This window comes from Bacillus rossius, chromosome 1 (assembly GCF_032445375.1).
Source record: "Bacillus rossius redtenbacheri isolate Brsri chromosome 1, Brsri_v3, whole genome shotgun sequence".
Lineage (NCBI taxonomy): Eukaryota > Metazoa > Arthropoda > Insecta > Phasmatodea > Bacillidae > Bacillus > Bacillus rossius.
The window spans coordinates 146,880,202-146,901,357 of NC_086330.1; the positions used below are offsets into that span (position 1 = coordinate 146,880,202).

The 21,156-nt window shown below is 36.2% G+C and overlaps 1 protein-coding gene across 1 annotated transcript in view; it reads right to left on the reverse strand.

The window, feature by feature from the left end:
* The window catches only part of LOC134546260 (plasma membrane calcium-transporting ATPase 4-like), a 155,388-nt gene that overhangs the window by 42,103 nt on the left and 92,129 nt on the right, over positions 1–21,156 (reverse strand). The window contains exons 14-15 of the mRNA XM_063388962.1: positions 5,387–5,581; positions 4,582–4,788 (exon numbers count right to left, since the gene is read on the reverse strand). Coding sequence (XP_063245032.1) covers positions 4,582–4,788; positions 5,387–5,581 — 402 coding nt within the window. The remainder of the gene's footprint in view (positions 1–4,581; positions 4,789–5,386; positions 5,582–21,156) is intronic.

Consider the following 21,156-nt stretch of genomic DNA (forward strand, 5'->3'; position numbering starts at 1 on the left):
CCATCATTTTATGGCGTATTCAGCACAAGTATCTTATTGTCACGTCATTCACAACACTATTGTTCGTAAATATTGAATGTAGAATGGCCATCCATGCCTCGCGATTTTAAACAAGCAAAGAACAACTAGCTGGAAGATTGTCCGTCATCTTGCAGAGTACAAGTTTTTAGGCCACCATATTGCGACATCTCTACTTAGTTGCGCTAACAATTGTAAGTCCCATTTTCTGGCTGTGTTTCACGTGAAAGCCGCGTTCTTGTGTAGTCTGTGGAATGTTGCGTGTTTAAAAATACGTGCATACTCGTGAATGTGTTGTATACTGTTATTTCTCGTGGTAAAAATGGGACGAAACGTCATTTCCATTTGCAATCGCATAAATGAATACAAAAGTGAACAGTTATAGGAAAGTGATACAAATATTTTAATGCACAATTTTAATTTATGTAATCGCCATCTGGAATGGAAAAAAAAAGATTTACTTGAAAAGCACATTAAATCTGAGGGACATCAGACTGAAAAAAAAAAAGATTCACCGAGAAGTCGGTTGAAGGAAAAAAGTCAGTAAAACGGAAAGCAATGGTTTCTTTTTTTAAAAATATACTTTTCTTCAGTAATGTAAAATGAGAGAATTGGCTAAATTGTGTTTTTTAAATGCTAGAAAATGCTAAATTTCAAATTCAAAATGCTAAATGTCATTATTTTAAATGCTATAAATCACCATTTCTAATTATAATCTTTAAAGAGCTTTTACTCACTTCCTAGGGCTCACTCAGAAGATATATTAGGACGTTGAAATGAGCACCTACCTGCTTCTACTCACACAGTTCAAGCGAAAACGGCAAGCCCCTACTCGAACCTTTCCCTTAGGAAGATTTCAACTGTAAATTTTCCTGGTTTTGCAGTCAGCAATTTTTTTTCTTTTAACCGGGCCATTAGGTAGGTATAGCTAGGTGCAATACAAGAGAGAGGCATTCTCTCTCACTACTTTAACTTAAATAACAAATGCACAAAATTTTTGTATTACCTATTACAGATGAGGCATTTACCAAGCACCCAAATGAATTAATCTGGGAAAAAAATTCCAAAATTCCAAAATTGAGAAGTAATTCGGAATAAATTGATATTTTATATGAAACTCCTATTAAACACAATGTTAATGATGGTTTAACTACTACTAGCACAGTTAGCTTGCAGTCTGCTGTGAGCTTCAATAAGCCATTGAGACATGCCTAGGCGAAGGATAGAAAGTTGCCAGACTATATAACTATATAAACACTATATAACTGCGCTCTATACTACCGTATTTATACTAGTCATTGGAAGTGCACATACATATGAAGTTTAGATAATCTATGGTAATACGTTTGGGTATTTTCTAGGGATGGGACGATTCCAAAATTTTCGATTCCGATACCCGATTATCGATTCCTTAAAAAATCCTTCGATTCTCGATACTCGATACTCACCTAGTTAACTTAATATTAAATAATTCAAATTCTATTTGCAACATTTTTTTTTTCCAGCTTTCAATACATATATGATGTAGCATACATCATAAATTCATATTTATCAAATTTGAGTACACAACTAAGTTATTAACATTAACTCATATAAATGTTTACATCATTAGAAGTTAATGGCTCATATGTCAAAGGGGTGAAACTAATCTAAAATTTGTTTTGTAATACGGAATAAATTATGTATATAAAAAAAAATTTAAGCTTTCCTTGAGCAGTATAAATTATTTTCATTCATACAACTTGCCTAACTTAAAGAAGGGTACAAATTAACTAAAAAATATGTGAAATGAAACAGTAACAAAATTAAGCAACAACTAGAGAACTAGCAAATGAAAGTATTGTACTTGATTGTGGTATTTCGGCGTTAAGTTACATTTAAGAAACACAAATTCATTCGTTGTTATTGTCATCTTCACACCATTCGAAAATGAATGTTTGTTTACATTTTTCCGCTTTTTGGCGCAATTTAAAATGCTTGTGCTGCCCCGTACGGCTGGGTGACGAAGTAGCCTGGTTCGCCCGATAATCTGCTTGATACTACGACGCTGTTCCAACTATATGCCAGCGCCCCCGGCTGATGTGGTATGGCCACTCACGTAAGGCTGTTCCAAACACCATTCGCCCAATTATCTGCTTGCTTTTGTATTTATTTGGTGTCGCTGTTCCAAGCTGACGTCAGTGCCCCGAGCGGTGTGCGTGGACTTTAAAACCTCGCCTGTTTGTCTTACCTATCCAAACATTATGCCGGAAAGGAAAATAAACGCCGTAGTTTTGCACATTTTTACAGTATATTTTTGGGTTTAACATCATAACGTGAACGTGTGTAAGCTTTTGTTTGCTTTAGTGCATTTAATATTAATGTTCAATGGCGGCCATGTTACGGTGTTTATTTACCAGTGACAAGACAAATCTTTTACCCAGTATTTAAATTTCCCGTAAAAACATTGCGATTTCGCGTTTTAATACTAAATTTAGTGGAAAAACACTGTGTTGTGGCGATTTCGCGTAAAAATTGTATTTTACGGTGATTTCGCGTTTATCGTCATCTAATCGCGATCGCGAAAAGAACAGGCCCCTACTAATACGCAGTGATAATTTTTTTATTAAAAAATAATTTTTGTACTTTGACTTGTGTATAACATCGACCCAAGTTTTAGATATTGTTTATTTGGGAAATATGACTGTTATATATGCATCTAGTCAGTCATAACCCCACTCAAAGAGTCGTTAAATAATTGTATCTGACAGATTTGCAATGTTGTGAAATAATTTTTTTTTTGCTACATGCGGGAATCGACTTTTATCATCGATTCTCGATTATTGATTATTTAAGTAGAATCGGTAGGTATCGATGAAATTGGGAATCGGTTTTCCCATTCCTAGTATTTTCTTTTGTTTGCATGTGTGCCAATTTTGAGTGTGTTGTTTTGTAAAATGACTGCAAAACATAAACGTAATGATCTTACATTATCAAAGAAGCTGTCAACAGAGAAAAAACAAAAACTGAATGTGTTAGAGAATTTAACAACCTGCAATTGTCCTTATCAACGATATAAAAAAAATTTACAACAAGATTGAATCTGATTTTAAGAGTTCTTGTGGGTTATCAACTATAAAAATAATTTGAGGTTCAAAAAATGAAGAAATGGAAGCTACATTGTTGAAGTTGTATCAAGAAATGTGTGCAGCAAATTTGCCAATTTCTGACCTATAATGCAGATGACATATTACTTAGCATTGAGGTTAGGGATTTCAGAATCTAGATTTAGGCAGCGGTTGGCTCCAACGATTTATATAATACTGTGTATAGAATATTCTTTATGGTTGTACCGTATTTAATCGCATAATGTCCACCATAGCATAATGTCCGCACATTTCTTTTTAAATACTTGAAATGTAATTTTTTAAAATCCGCATAAAGTCCGCACCAGACAAAGCAACCTTGGCCACCCCTGAAAAGCACAGTAACGGGATGGAAATTTACTGACGCTGTCAACAATGCTTTGACCTTGAGTTGTTCATTTCTCCGGAGCGGTCGCTCAGAGGGTTTGTAGCGTGGTGAAACCGTCCGGACTCAGAAACTCGCACTCTACTGAGCAGCTGCCTGCGACGTCACGCGAGTTGCAAGGGGATGGGCTATATATAGCACAAACCAGTACTCGTCAACTCACACTGTCACAAAGTAGGGGAGGTAGCGGAGAAGTGGTGGGGGTACATGCGGACTGTTTTTTTGTACACACAGTGGGAAAGGGACAGGGAGGGAGGCTCGCCGGCGCCGGATAATGCAGACATTAGACATCTGCCCCGTGCCGCCAGTGGCCATCTCAATGAAAGATTAAAAAAATATCTTCTCATGCAAAGCGTTTATTTTGTGTAGGCTGGCTGCGGCTTCTGAACGTAAGAGCACACACGCGAGTGAGAGAAGAAAAAAAAAAGAGTGGCGTCTTCTACTAATCGCCGGCACCCAATTATCTTGACACCTGTCACATTTCTCACGTCCGCTGCGGAGGGTCGCCAGTCACCAATGCTCTGCTAGTAAACTGATTATGAGAGAACAATTTTTTACTCTACACAAAACGTAAAATTTTGAGGATAAATTTTTATTTTCGGACTTCACCTCACAATGTCCGCACCCCATTTTTTTTTGTCAAAAATGTTGCCAAATTACTGCGGACATTATGCAAGTACCTAAATACGGTAATTATAGGAATTAGAAAGTAATACATTTTTTTGTCATAATGATTTCCCAGTTACAATGTGCTAAAATTATGGTCCCTTCAGGTTTGTAATAATGAGGTTTGACTATATTTGAATATTGTAGAAGTTCTTAGATTTTGTGTAGTCTAGTAGATTAAATTTTAGTTCATGGTCACATGACACTTCAATTAGAAAATACATTAGTTTCGTTTTCAGAATGGAGGAATTTAAATCTTTAATATACATGGGATATTAAGTTTCACCATTGCAAGGGGGTACTTACTTTACCCAACATGCTCTACATGCGGCAACAACACAAACAAAGACACTAACTACATGCCACGTACGGGCAGGCACAACTTACTCTCAGGGGAGTGTCGTTAACGATGCAGGCCCCTGCAAAAGCTATGATGATGGCAACCAAGTTGACAGTAAGTTGGAACTGCAGGAACTTGGAGATGCTGTCGTAAACGTTGCGACCCCACATCACTGCTTTCACGATGCTGTTGAAGTTGTCGTCCAGCAGGATTATGTCAGACGCTTCTTTCGCCACATCCGTACCAGAAATGCCCTGCAACAGTGACCACATTAAAAAAAAAAAATTAAAAGACAGGTTAGGTGATGCAACAATCAGGGTGGCAATTCTTTTGCCAATATTAAGTTTCAGTTACATTATTTTCTGATGTAATTAAACTTTACCTCCAAGTATTGCATCCAAATAAATCATGCCATTGTTAGAAACAAGATTTATGGTTTTATATTTAGTCCAATTTAGTTTAACAGAGGATTTCAAGTTATTGTTTTTATTTTTATAAAAGCTGTTTCGTAATACTTACTCCATCATAATAGGGGTGAAATTTATATGCAGCATTGTTACGGTAAATTTCTTTTTAAAAATTAATTAGCGAGCATTTGTAGTTTAAAATTGATTCAATAATAGATACACAATAAAACAAATTGAACTAATTTTTCTGATCTATGCACTTTGGTACAAGTTTTTGTCTGGATATGGAGACATTACTTGACTTTCAAACATTAAACTCATTTTCGATGATTTCATGACTACAGCCCTTTCTGCAGGGACTGATTCAATTATAAAAATAAAATAAATAAAATAGGATTCTAAGCTTTAAAACCCCTGAAATTTGCACAGCTACGAGCGTTCTTACCATGGCAAAGCCCACATCCGCTTTCTTCAGAGCTGGAGCATCATTAGTGCCATCTCCCGTCACAGCGACCACCTCACGATGTGGTGTCAACTTGCTGTCCATGACACCAGTCACAAGGTCGAATTTGTCTCTAGGAGAAGCCCTGGCAAGGACTCGCAGCTTCGGCCACACCTTGTCTATCAGTTCCTGCGTCACCTGCAAAAAGCAACGTGCACAGGAGCTTTCTAAGAATAAAGCTGTCACAGTTATTCTGCGGTAACGTTCACCCAGAATATCTGACGATGTCAATTCACGATTACGTATGGGACACTTGAAAACCTGAATACCTACAATGCAGACAAGAAGTCTTGTGAGCTGAATTCCATTATTTGATTATTCTATGCACACAAGTTGCTAGGAACGAGTCAAAATAACCCAACCATAGGCACAGCCCGGTTACACATAGACTGTTTAAAAACACCTACCATTGTAATAGTGCTGCTGTGTGCAATATTTAAAAAAAAATCTAACATGGAAAACCTTCTCTTTTGGTCCGTGAGTTTGGATGAGTTTCACTAACAGAAATTCATTGTTTCATTACATGCAACTCCCCTAGGTTTTAGCCACTTCAATATTTATATTTGTGTCATCTTCATACAATACTTTAATATGGTTCTGCATGCGTCCTCTACATAAACATTTAGGCTGAAATCAAGTGTTGCATACTCCACTAGCATCCCAAGTTGTTCCAAACCAACAAACACACTAGAGCTGTCTTCTACTCAGTATTACAATTTTAAAATTATGGAAGATAGTGACATTTTTGTAAATGAAATTAAAGATGTAATTAAATTTCCAAGTATGTATTCAAAATTGCCGATATTCAGGGCCAGTCCTAGGGTGGTGCGAGCGGTGCGACCACACCGGGCGCCATCAAGGAGGGGGGAGCCGAAATCAACCGACACGTGAGACGAACAACGGCGACGTTCGGCCGAGTCTCACGAGAAAATGGATGACACAGGTATCCTGTCCTCTGACATCACTGTGTCACGTCACCAAATTCGAATGAATTCAACTGTTTATTCACATTCTGTGTTTCATAGTTGACAGTGGCGCTTCATCCGGCCGTTACTTAAACTGCTTGGCTCCTCCCCATTTCAAGTCGTCCATTGCGGGGGAGTGGGGCGTGGGGTTAAATTTTGTCCGTCACTTGTTTCACTAGGCAAGCATTGTCTATTGAATTGTCAAGTTGTTCAAACGCGCGCAAGTGTATATCTGTGTTGTACAGTGTGTGTGTCGTTAACGGCTGAAAGTTACGTACGTAGATTATTATATAAGAATTCGAAATGGAAAACAAAAGAAAGTATTATTTATATAAGTTCCTTTCTAGTGTATTCAGTGGCACTTCGATAAGACATTTTCCACTTATCCACGGTTGAAACTGCACGGCGAGATTACACACGGTGTCTTTACATTTAATGATCACGCGCGTTTGTTGAATACGTTTCACATAGCAGCCTGATGTACTGCGCTTTTGTGGGGTATTATAGTGTAGGTATTGTTTTTGTATGGAAGTGATGTACCTGTTACGTAGTAACTATTATATATATATGTATATCACACTTGTTAAAGTTAATTCACTCATTTTATGTCCAATAACTATTAAAAAACGCTTTGTCCAAGGGCCTGTTTTACTGCCTTTATTTAAGTGGCAATTAGCGTAACTGAGTTTTGACGTATTTTGAATGGAAAATAAATGAAAAATCTATCAGTTATACTAACAGCCAATTAAATAAAGGTGGTAAAAACACGTAAAAAAAAAAAAAAAAAAAAAAAAAGAGTTTTTAAGTAGTCATTGAACTTAAATAACGGAAAAAGATAATTTAATTAATTTAAACTGGCTTCTGCCCGCGATTTCGTTCACGTGGTAATCGATTATCGCACATCAGAATTTAAGTCTTTAACTCAAGTACTGTCAATTGGGTTGAATGTGATCAGTGGGGTGAAGTTGACCATATTTATGAAATTTGTTTGGTTTCCCTGACACAGTCCAGGCAATGAAGATAAAAAATTATGTTATGTTTTAAAATCTAGGAGAGTTTCTCTTAAAATAAGTGATTGTGGGAGTGAAATTACAATTTTAGACAGAAATTTAGAAACAAATTAAAACCAAGAACTATTTGTTATGATTAATAATGTTACTAAAACTTTACTACTGCCACGTATAATAAAAAAATAATTGCAAATGAAATTGATATGTTTACTTGTTTGAGGGGATAGTGCCAGGGGGCTAGCTACAGCAATATTGGCTTAGCCTAACTTTGACTAAGCTATGTTGGAACGCATTAGTTCGGTCCCTAAGGCGTCCAGAGGTTTACTAATCCATGTAATTTCTTTTATCGTTTAACCAACACGACCACACGATTATATGCCTGCGCGAGTGTCAGCCTGAACTACCTGTTACATGCACTAATGGGCTAACTACCCTGGCATGTTATGTGTTCTCAGGGGTTCGTAGGAGCGGCTCGCACAGCTTTACACTACACGCCACACCCGAGTTTAACTAGGTCACTTGAAATGACAGCACACAGACAAGCCTCTAATGCACACCAACACGACATTACATCACGCCAGTTAGCCAATCTAACTGGTGGGGAGCTTCACTCCCCTGCCGAATTAGGTACACGTAACTTTTATAGCATTACACAACCTACCAGCGCACACACAGGCCTGTGTGCCAAACTTATCCCACAAGACACGCACCCCCGCCATCGATTCAAATGATTCTTCACCAGTGTGGGGTGCACCTGATTTACTATGCACTTATAGAAACTTTGGTTTCTGGCCTCGCCCACATTTACTGCCCCGGATGGCAATATGATGAATCGGCGGCGGCGAGGGGATAGTAGAGTAAGTAAATAATAAAAATTGCCAAATAAATAAAAATTTCTAAGGTAAACTAATTTTATTGAAACTGTGCAGTTTCTTTAGCATTTTGGGGTGAAGATGACCACATAGTCATGTTCACCCCAATGTCTAGAAATTTATGTCGAGAAGTATCTTCTATGTTGTGATTTCTACCCTTGTGTTTTGTGGTTTGTTGTATTCAGTTTCTGTAGGAACATGTCTAAAATTTAATTTTAGCAATATTATCTCTAACAGATTAAAATAGTTATTTCCAGTAGCTTACCCGTGGTAGTTCGGTCTACTTTTTTTTATTATTGTAAGGTTTACTTCATATATAAGTTAAGTTTTATTATAATAATAATGATGTATTTTTTGGTTTTTGGCTGTTCTCATAACTTGTAGGTTCCTCTATTTTAGGAAACAACTGTCAGTTATATTCTGAAATAGTATAAATTATAATGTTTGTAAAATATCAATTCAATTATTTTCCAGTTTTGTAAACAAGTAAAGTAAGTGAAGTCACCTTAACTATTGTTAGGTAAGTAAATCTAAGACAAGAACAGTTCACTTGAGTTTTTATTATTGGCAGTCTAAATAAATAAAACTTTATTTTGTTCTAAATCTATACTAATATTATAAAGCTGAAGAGTTTGTTTGTTTGTTTGTTTGAACGCGCTAATCTCAGGAACCACGGGTCCGATTTGAAAAATTCTTTCAGTGTTGGATAGTACATTTATCGAGGAAGGCTATAGGCTATATTATATTATCAATAACATTAGGGATCCTTACTAAAAGTCCAATTTAGAATCAAATGCTTTGGAGGGGGTTAGATACAACATGCAGTACACGAACGAAGCGTGTGTTGACAATGCCGCAGGCGCTAGAAGTTTATTTCCTATTGCCTATTAACATTGTTGCCACGCACTAGATGCCTTATCATTCTTAATTTTCCCATACAAGTAAAAAACACCCGTGTAATATTAACAACAAAGCAATTTACGCAGAATGACAATTTACACAATTTACACAGGAAGACATTTTCCGAAAATTAGATCCCATGGGTGGTTAAAACCAGGCAACAGTGGGTACTTTGTCTGCATGAGAACAGGATTTTGCATTGTTCATGCCTTCTGTGTCTCCATGGCAACGGGCATGGCGCGGCAGTGGCGTACCCACAAGGAGGGGCATGTATAATGAGCGGCGCAAGAGTGATCTGCCTGTAGACTGCCGTAGCGAAGTACGGGCACATCAGTTGTACGTTGCGTGCACGAGTCGGGAAACCATTGGTGCTATTCATATTCTCTCCGGTACATTATACAGCATTGTAATAAATTTTCACTGAATTTTTTTATTTACCATTACTGTAAATGGGAGATGTGGCTTAATTTTTTTTCATTAGTATAGCCGTGAGAAGCCGGGTCGGGCAGCTAGTTGTTTATATATTTTTATTACAGATTAAACTATTAAATAAGATTTTTTTCCTTACATATTTTTTTTGGTGTTTATCTTATATTGTTATATTATATATTACTAGCGGCCCATCCCGGCTTCGCACGGGTGGACATGATTTTTTTAAATATTTTTACCTTTTATTTATATTTTTTTGTTGTTTCATTTCTATATTTTTTTAAACATAGTATCACATTATGTATGTATACTTACAATCAGAATCGAAATCGCGTCTTTTGTGATTATTTTTATGAGTTTTTTCATTTTTAAGTGAAACACTCGAGCGATGATGTCATGCTGGTCGAAAGATCACTGACCGGGAAAAAGTTCCTGCTTTATTTCTTTCCATTCCGGATTACACGTGAAAGTTACAAAAAGGTTAGGCCTTCCATAATTGCGCACATGTCATAGCATCTTGCGTCTTTTCGTGGAGATACCTCGGAGACCCAGTAAATGATGACGGTAAGATGACATGCTGACCTATATTGACGGCATTTACGCTTACGTCTTGGTTCAAAGCATCCCTCAAATGAATTATAGTCATCTGCTCTAAGCTTTTGTTGGTTTCGGCAAATAAAATTTAAACTTTCTGAAATCATCTTCGCCATCATATCCACACAATACTGATTAAGCAAATCTTTGTAATAATGCAGTGTGTTAAAACAGTTGGTCCTAATCATTAAACGATAGGCATAATATTGCATACATGACACCGTCTTATTTCGTAAGGCATTCTGCTGAGGAATAGTCACATAATATACGTCGTCTCCTGATACAAATATTAGTGGATATTGTAACGGATCGTAAGCGCGGTGCAATTCCGACACTCGTTTTAGTTGTCCGTCTCTACCAATATCCCTGGATCCTTGGTCTTCGTCAACCAATAGAACAGCCACTTCATTTATGGAAGGAGCGTTATATCTGCCCCGGTGTTCTGCCTGAGGTGTGCGATCAGAGTGAATGATTAATTTTAAACTGTCAGGGTTGTTAAATTTGATACTATGTATATAAGTTTGTATGTACATGTTGTGGCTATTTAATACTGTCTGCAATTTGTTAATCAAATCTATTTTTAGCATAGGGGCCATGTTTGATCACAATGATAGTTGGTCAGCTTCTGAAATAAAATATATTTGCAGAAATTGAGGGCTTTGTCCTGTTGGCGGTAAGAGGCTACCTATAAGATGATAGACTTGCCCTTCTACCTTAAAGGTGGGCATAAAATTTCTCTCTCTAATTTCTTTCGCCCCAAACGAAGTCATCTAAAAAAGGATATTGTATCTACGTGCATTATTTAAAAAATGCGCGGAAAATGTGTGATTATTAGTCAAAAGGCTTTTTATTGGTTCTGGTGGCTCTTTAATATTAGAAAGAATAACTTTCCCACACGCGCAGCACATACAGCTCGCTTCATCAATCCATTTTTTAGCAAAACATTTAGGACAAACCTTATTCATTGCTCCGATTTGGATGCTGTTCTGATGAGCATAATCAATATGTGGGTGGTAACTGAATGCTGATCTATTAGAATTAGCTAAAATTCTATTACGCATCCTAGTTTTTAACGACTGTTGTCCTTCTCTCTGCGCAATAAGGAGCTGCGAGCGTTCGGCGCTAGGTTCCCGGGCACGCGTTCGCGAGTTCCTAACTCTATTATCAGCAAGGCGCTGCGAGCGTTCGGCACTCGATTGTCGTTCGTATAGTTGGAACGATCTGGAATTTTGTGCTGAAAGACGAAGCGAACGTTCGGTGCTAGATTTCCTCGTGCGTGCTTGTGACATTCTGTCACTATTTTGAGCAAGGTGTTGCGAACGTTCGGCGCTAGATTCCCTTGCACATGCGCGTGACATTCTGTCACTATTTTCAGCAAGGCGTTGCGAACGTTCGGCGCTAGATTCTGTGGCCCGCGATGGCGAAGCATACTCTGTCTGATTTGCGAGACAATCTGAATTTTCAGAAGATGATTCTCCAATACGTCGTAATTTGCTAATCTCGCTTGGGAGCAACTTTTAGATAGTTGAGACTTTTTTTTCCTGGGCATATCGTTGACTTTTTTTAAATCAGATAAAATAAGAACAGAACTTTAGATAAATACTTACTATTGAAAAAATGAGAGAATACTATAAAAAATAAACAGTAAAGCGTGAATAAACAATTTATAATTAGTTCTGAGAAGAACTTTTTAAATTGGAAAAAAAATTTGCAATTAAAATAGTCAAAAAATGTTCAATGTCGGTTACGTCCGCTGCGTAGGGAGCCGACCGCACGACTGAGCCGCGCGGCTACCTATTTCATAGATGTGCCCGCCCCTCTCCCGCACCGCTGCAATGCCTGGCTAGCTGCGCCTTTTCTGTATCTGTGACTTTTTAAATTCGTAATATCTTTTGAATGGAATATACGATTTGAAAAATTCAAAAAGTAATCTACAGGTATTGAAACAATTTTGAATACAAAATAATTTATTTGGATAAGGATTAATAAAAAGGTATGAATAACATGCACAACGCGGCATTGTTTATTTTTTCTATTTCTATGACTTTTTTATTCGTAATATCTATTGATTGGAATAGCCGATATGAACAATTCAAAAAGTAATCTACATGAATTGAAACAATCTTGAAAACAATATGATTTATTTGGATAAGGATTTAAACAGAAGTATGAATAACATGGTCTAATTTTGGTCGGTATTTCTATCAACTTTTAAAATGTAAAAAGTGGATTTATGGTGACATAACGATAATAGTTGGACATATAGTATCACCAAGTTTTTTGTAGTTATTGATATGTTCTTTAATATTGTAGAACATACTTTTGTTCTATCATCAATAGACCTATGGAGACGCAGAAGGCATGAACAATGCAAAATTCTGTTCTCATGCAGACAAAGTACCCACTGTTGCCTGGTTTTAACCACCCATGGGATCTAATTTTCGGAAAATGTCATCCTGCGTAACATAAGGAACATTACTGTGAAGTTTCAAGTCTGTAAAATATATATAGGTACTTGAAAAAAAAAAAAAAAAAAAAAAAGAGGCAATTATTGATATTTAAAGTACCCGCAAAATTTCAACGGTGATGAGGACTGCACTAACAATGAAATAGTCGTTGCCATAGAGACGAATGAAACATCAACAAAGCAACAGCCGTTGTCTTGGTGATTTCCTACCAAAAACTGGAAATTTAAATCACTTTAACAGATGGAGAAAAATGTGACATATCTGGTCACGAATTGGTTGAAGAACATGTGAGCCTGAACCCATATTAAAAGATCTTCAATCAGGAGAGCCAATATAAGTTCTTCGATTTATAAAAAAAATGGTTGGCAAGATATTTTGACGAATGTCTGGACAGCGCTTCATATCTTGCTAACTCTACCTGTAACTGTTGTCAAAGAACGAAGTTTCAGTAAATTAAAACTTAACCTATCTACAGTCTACTATGTGTCAGGAAAGACTGTCCGATCTTGGAATTTTGCCTAGAGAAAATGCTATTGCCCAAAAGTTAAATTATCCAGACTTGATAAAAAAAATTTGCAGGCGCTGAAAAGTGACTATCTAGGTATTTTTTAAAAATATTTTTACTACATACTCATTTGATTTGATTAATGTTTGCATGGAACACAGAATAAATAAAAGTTGACAATCATATTTATTGTTATTTTTAGGGATGGGTTGAGTACACATTTTTATCGATTCCGATACCGGTACCGATTCCTAAATTTCGATTCTCGATTCCGAGTCATTCCAGTTTTCGATTCCTGGTAATTCTGGTCACATAATTAAAACTACTTAAGAATTGAATGCATTACATAATGATAATAACATGTATAAAGGATAATTATAAACTTAGGATTAAATGTTAAGGTTTTTTTTTTTTTTTTCAATTACCAGTGAAGATGCATCTTCACATAAAGTTTGTTTGCTAGTAAGTACTAGGCTGTGCACAAAGAAGTTTAACATTTAGACAGGGTTCTTTAACAGGCGATAACGCCGATAACATAACATCTTTGTTCGAAATGGGTTCAAAGGTAGCACTACTTTTTTCTGTGGTACCTTTTGACTTAGTTGGTGACAGTGCTGTAAACAAAAGTTTGTTTTTCTTCAAAGACTATTTTTTCTGGTAGTAATGTGTGCCGGGATTTCAAATGCTTCATTAAATTGGTTGCAGATTTGTAAGTACCGCTCCGTGAAATTTGCGCACTACAGTGATTACAAATTGCATAGTTGTCATTTTCACTATTGATGCGAAAATGTTCCCAAACTTTAGACATGTTGATACAACATCAGACCATTCGCATCGTAATTTGAAACGACAGTCGGCGAACATTTTTTTACTAACAAACTAGCAAAACACTTGAAAATAGTTTTAGCAAAACAATATTTGTGCCAAATAAATAGCATAGATGCGAAACAATTCACAGTAACCTCAATAGCACGACGGTGAATTACGCCGTAATTCACCGTTGCACATAGGGGTATTTCTTACATTTAGCTGGCCAAAAGTCCAATCCTCGGAATTGCACTCAGGTTAAAAAAAACCGGTTCCTAGAAAAGCCAGATAGTTGTGCGACCTAACCACATTGTTTTCATTTCACCCACCTCATTTTACAGATGGTAGTGTCAGTCGGAACTCAGGCATTGCTCGCAGTGGTTGTGTATACTAGATGTTCGTGCTTTAAAACTCAATATTTAAGTGTTTATTATTTTATGTTCTATTGTGAAAAGATAAATTCTGGTTATGGATTCTGTAACTCCTGGTAAGTAACTTTGTTTTTTTAGTCCAAATATTATAATTTTACAAACCCCCTTTTTTCTTTTTCACTTTTAAAAAAGGCTTTTAAATTCAGTTATTTTTATCAAAAATAGTAGTTTTGGGAGCCTTGTTGTTTAAGTGCCCGGCATTTCCCGGTTATGATGCTTATATATTCCTAAAATATAGTTATTATACTTTTGAAAAATGTATATATTGGTTCCAACTAATTCCTACTCCTCCATGTAGAGTGATTTAAAATTTATAATATGAAAATGTGAAAAACTCATGCTTCCGATACATTTTATTTCTATTATTTCAGAACCTTCTGGAAATAGTTTGATGACTCGTAAGGAAATATTTGACCTGATGATATCACAAAACCATCTAGATTTTAATGGTGAATTAGAATACATTGAAGATTATTTGGTTTCACATAAACCTTATACCGAAGAACAAGTTATGGAAATAAAGCGTAATTTATCAAGATTGAGATCAGAAGTGAAAAATCGCTGGGTAACAGCAAAATACAGAAGTGATTTATTTGTGAAAAACAGTGAAAAGTGGTTGAGTGGAGTGTTTAAATTACCTGTATTAGTGACAAGAAGAAGACCGGGTAGACCAACAAAATCATTTCAAGACATTAGTGAGCGAAGCAAAAGACACAAGACTGAGGGTATACGTTTGTCTGATAGCCCTGAGAAAATTATCTATGCAGCTGAAATGGAATTGAGAGCCCAAGGAAATAGATGTGCGTCAAATATACTGAAATAGATTTCAGAAAGTAAGGATCGTGCTAAGGAGTACAGGAATTCAATCGAGTGTGACAAGGCACATGCCAAGCAAGTTTGTCCGGAGGAAGCACTAGCAATGTTTGTAGATGCTGATTTGTCAAGGATGCAATATGACAGAATCAGACAAACAACAGGAAATCTTCCCTGCTACTCAGTTTTGCAGCAATATAAAAATCATTGTTATCCTTCCGATGAATCTTTCAACATAACTGAAACCTGTGCCGAAGTGAATTTACAAGGTGTCGTGAACCACACAGCCGAAAGATTACTTTTACATTTAAAAGAAGTTTTGAAAACCCTTGACGATAGTGAAAATACTTTCCGAATGATTTGTAAATGGGGATGTGATGGCTCACAACAGGCTCAGTTCAAACAAAAGTTTGAAAATGATAGCGGATACGACTCACACATTTTTCAAAGTTATTTTGTGCCTCTGCGTATAGTGTATGGAATGGAAAATAAAATATTGTGGCAGAACCCAACTCCATCGTCACCCTGCTACTGTAGACCTATCCGTATACGCTTTGTAAAGGAGACAGTTGACATAACGAAGGAAGAAATCAGTTACGTGGAAAGTGCGGCAAATAAATTGGAACAACAGTAACAATTGGTGGAAGGCCATACATTGTAGAAAACAAGATGATGCTTACAATGATAGACGCAAGTGTGCAATGCGGCAACAGGCACAAAATCTACAATGAGATGTTATATATGTGGAGCTACATCTAAAGATTTCAACGATTTGAATAAAACAAGTGAGATTAATGTAGATTCGTTAATATTCGGTTTGTCTATTTTACACGCCAGGATTCGGCTATTTGAAAGCTTACTGCATATTGCTTACAAACTTGGCGTGCAATATTTACCCGCTAAATCTGAAGCAGACAAACCTTTAATACAAAAGAACAAAGAAAGAATTCAAGACGAATTTAAAAGCAAGCTAGGTCTCCGCGTAGATTTTCCCAAAGCTGGATTCGGAAACACTAATGACGGAAAAACAAGTCGACGATTTTTTGAAGATCCTGAGTTGGCAGCTGAAATAACAGGCCTGGATGTTACTTTCATTCAAAGAATAAAAGTGATTCTTGAATGCATTTCAAGCGGGTACAAAATAGATGTGAAAAAATTTCAGAAATTTACTAGAGAGGCTGCAGAACTTTATGTTGAATTGTATGGTAGGCATAACATGACGCCTACCATGCATAAACTATTGATACATGGTTCTATAATAATAGAGAATGCCCTTTTGCCTCTAGGACAATTGTCTGAAGAGGCAGCAGAAGCCAGAAATAAGCATTTCCGTTCATACAGGCAGAATTTCGCAAGGAAATTTAATAGAGTAGACAGTAATACAGATATTTTAAATAGGCTGTTGTTAACATCTGATCCCCTGCTTTCATCAAGGCGAACAATGATCAAGAAAAAACGAAATTCTTTTATGAAGGAAACATCGGAAATCTTGATATGTGAAGAAAGTTAAGGCTTTTTCCATTTAATATTTATATTTTCAGTTTTAAAATATAATTATAATTTTTTATTTTAATTTAGTTAGTAGATACGTATATAGTTGTCCACTTTAATTACTAACCAATATAAATTTTACTTACAAGAACTTTCATTTTCTTTCGCTATTTGTTTTCGCTTTTGCTTTTTGCTACATTGCATTGCTGGAAATTAGAAGTGAAGATACTTTTGCAGACAAGTTTTTATAAATTACAGATTATTTTCCAAACGTTTAAGAGCGATAAATAATTTTGTCCCGCTAAATTAGTCCAATACCCCTATGTGCGTCGTGCTATTGAGGTTACTGTGAATTGTTTCGCATCCATGCTATTTATTTGGCACAAATATTGTTTTGCTAAAACTATTTTCAAGTGTTTTTCTAGTAATTATTACGGTTTTCCTTTGCAAGAAATAAAAATGAGCCTCTGTTGGCGGTATGGCCAGTAGAGGTGGGTCGAAACGTATCAACCTGATACTTTGTCACTGATACGCGCCTGTATCAGGAACGGCAAACGAGTACACTTGAAAAGTATCAGAGACTTTAGTATCAATTCAGAATTCACCTGGAACAACACCACGGCCAATGAGCGCAGTACCCGATCGCAGATGACGGTCACTTGGGCGGAGCTTGTGAAAGGGGAGGGAGCAGGAACGACGAATAAGGGATAAAGAAGGGAAAGAATGTAGGGGAGGAAGCGCAGGGGAAGGCGTTGAAGCCTTGAAGGAGAGGCGCAAAGCGATATTGTTACAAGCAGGGCTGCCACTCATGGGTTTTTCCACCCAGATCTGGGTTTTTCCAATGGTGTTTGGGTTTCTGGGTTTTTAAATAATGAATTCCAACAATTCTAGGTTTTTTATAATTTTAATTATTTTTATACCTAAAACAATAATAAAGGTAGTAGCTACTGTATCTGTTGCAATATCTGTTTGATAAATGCAAACAAGTCTATGTGTTTCACACACAAAAAGACATATAAACACAAAACTAGTTTTCAAGAAGCTAAGTCGAATATTAAATTAGACACATTCTTCAAAGAGGCTTGCAGAACACAAAACCAATGCAACAATTAACCTTCAAACCAATCTTGTAGAATCAGACTCTGAATAAAGACTAACGTACATGATGCAGTTTTATAAAAACATTTACCGGTTTAAAGAATGCAGTGATGGTGTTTGTTTTGTCATGTATATATTTGTAGGTTTTTTTATATGTGCTGGTCCAAGAATTACTTATACAGCCATTTTGCTGCAGTGTAATTTTCTTGTATTGGTTGTATTTAACCGTTTTCAGTCTTGTAAGGTAATTAATTGTTTTATATTAAAACCAGTTATGTTTATATTTTTGAATTAGTACACAAACATTTTCAACGATAGCATTTTAGACGCATCTGGGTTTTTTACCCATGTGTCTGGGTTTTTTTTTAGGTTATCTAGGTTTTTCATGAATATCAGAGTGGCAGCCCTGGTTACAAGTCGTTTTGTTTATTGTCCTACTTCAAAGTACGCTCAGTGCGCAGTGCGTGCACCGTCTCGTTCAATAATAAAACTAAAGAAATTTTAATATTAAAAAGTACATTAATACAAGATATAATATTTATATTTGTGCACCTAACAGCTATGAAAATGCAAATAAATTCTCAGTTGACACTAATAACAGATGTAATCAACATATGGACTTTTTTTTTGATAACAATTAGTAACTAGTGTTTTTATACATTAAAAATTCACGATTTTATCAAAAATAAAAAATAAAAAAACAGATAGGTACATTAGTGAGCATACTATATCAATGTTTACGTTTCAAATTTTTCGTGCACTTATCCATTCCTTATTTCACTATAAAAATACTAACTACAAAGCATGACAGCCCGCAACATGGTGATACACGGCCAGGACGAACTGCAATGAATGTTGAACTGATTGATACTGGTTGTATCAGGCGGGCATGAGAGTATCAGAGGTAGAGAATTACCAGGCGTGATAAATAATGTATCAGATTCTCCTTCCGGTCGCACGGTCTGCGTACGCGGAGCTTTGTTTCCTCCTGGGACCGTCTGATACAGAAGTATCAGAGACTTGTAACATGGTACAATGCTGTATCAGTTTCAGGTTGGGACAGATACCGAAAATTGCTGTAACAACCCACCTCTAATGGCCAGAGAATTCTTTGAAATCGATTGTTGCTTTCATTATACAATTTGTTCCGTACGCAACGAATCAATACGTTTCGACTTGACTTTATATTTTATGGCCACCAGAGATTTTGTGGAGGCCATCATCCTTGAATGGCTCACAACTAAAATGGTGACGACACGTGATGTGATCTCGTTTCATAACCGTCACTTTCTTCACAAAAAACAATGGACTTTTCTTAACTGCAAATAAAATTAATAAGTCTTTTAACAATTTATTTACGTCTAATACATGAGTGAGGAATAATGTTCTTCGATCGTGGAGTTTTAATTAGAGGTTAAACATGCCCGGTAACATTGTTTTTATTTATTTTTATTCGTATAAAATTAATATTTAATAATAATGAGCATTATTAGGAATTTTATGCGCATACGGCAGGTAAGATATATTAAAATAAGTAAGTAAAGTTCAGACGAAAATATATTACTACTGTATTTTCATAACTTAACCGATTCCTAACCTACCTTGCCCTTTTTTAGTACCCGATACATACTGAGTACCCAAATTTTTTAATAATCGGTGGTATCGAGGAATCGGAGAATCGAATCGACCCATCCCTAGTTATTTTTCATTTGTCCACCACATCACATACAGGTACTCGCACAAAGAACTTTTCTATGATTTGACATTTTTGACAGCAGTAATTCGGCTTAATAATCGGAGGCGGCTGCTTTTTCTGGTGGAAAATAAAGCCACTGCTTTAACAATATATTTTTTATTTTATTTCGAGGGGCGCCACCTTTATATCTCAAACCACCTAAAATGTTGATAGGACTGGCACTGCTGAAATTAAATTGTAATGGGTGGGTACTGGGAATAGTTGGCAATAGCATAGTTACAATGTAAATTAAAATTTTTGTACTAAGCATTGATTTAAATTTCATGACTAAGACTTATCTTATAAACATGTATTTGTTAAAAAAAAATGTAATTAATAAGAGACTATAGAACACAATAACTAGGGGCCGGAAAAATTAGCATCTATCATTTTATAAATTAAATTATATTTTAGTTAGAGCAGCATTTTTAATGTAACATTTAAACTTAATATTTACATTCTAAATTTTTGTAAAGTAAATATTTAATTGTACAAATGCCTACCAATAAATAAGCCTCTATTTAAGTTTTACAACAAAAAAAATTTCACACCTTTCTATAAAAAAAAACACACACACACAGATATATATGCTTATTAAAAAAAAAAGTGTAATATACTACTAAACATTAAGCCGCACGATTAAGGCATTACAATTCACAAATCAATGGGATTAATTCAGTGGGGCTTATACAGTGAAGTTATTTCGGAAACATGTAATTTGGCTACATCACAGAGACATGGCAATTGCACAAATCGTGCTGGTCATGAAAATCACATGGTCAAGTGTCACATTTGGGTAATGAAAAGTACCTGTAGTACTGCTGTGGTCTACTGCACTCTCCTGCTGAAGCAAAGAGAGTCCAGCCTCTTTTGTTTTCGCCTTATTAGCAAACCAAAAACCTTTTGCCTGTGAGATAAGAATGTGTGGCCTAGATGGTGGACATGTATTTGTGTAATAACGGAAGTTCTGATAAGTTTTAAGTGAAATGAAATACACCAGAGTCCCGTTAAAGCTAGGTGTCACGGTTACGGGTTTGATCCTCGCTATAACCGTGTCCTCGCTATAACCGAATTGAACAAATTTTGGCCCCCAAAAAATAAAAATTAACCGAAAATAGCACAAAAAGTGTGTTTAAACCTGTATAATTGGAAAATAACAGGTTATATTAACGAAATCTTAATTTCTCTGAGCATATGTGTGAATTCTCTTTAAAACGATACCCCATAAGTACGGATGCAATCACCGATTGCGTCAAAATAACCAGAATACCCTACCACGCCACGTAAGTATAGCATCTCAGCCCGCGGCCGACGCAGCATTGTCCTGCTATCTATCGTCGACGCGGGCTGTCTGCTGGCGGCCATGTTGGTTGGTTGGTTCGGGATGTTGCTAACAGGTGGTGCTAGTGTAGCGCGACAATTTAATTCCTTACAAAAAAGCAGGAGTGCGGCTGCGGCAACGCACGTACGCCTCAAACGTAATAGTCGCTGGAAAACTATACTTTTTTTCATTTAAAGAAACCTGTGAACTTTTTTAGAAAATAAATTTGGGATTAAACTCAAACCATTACCACCCTTTTCCCGGACAGATACCC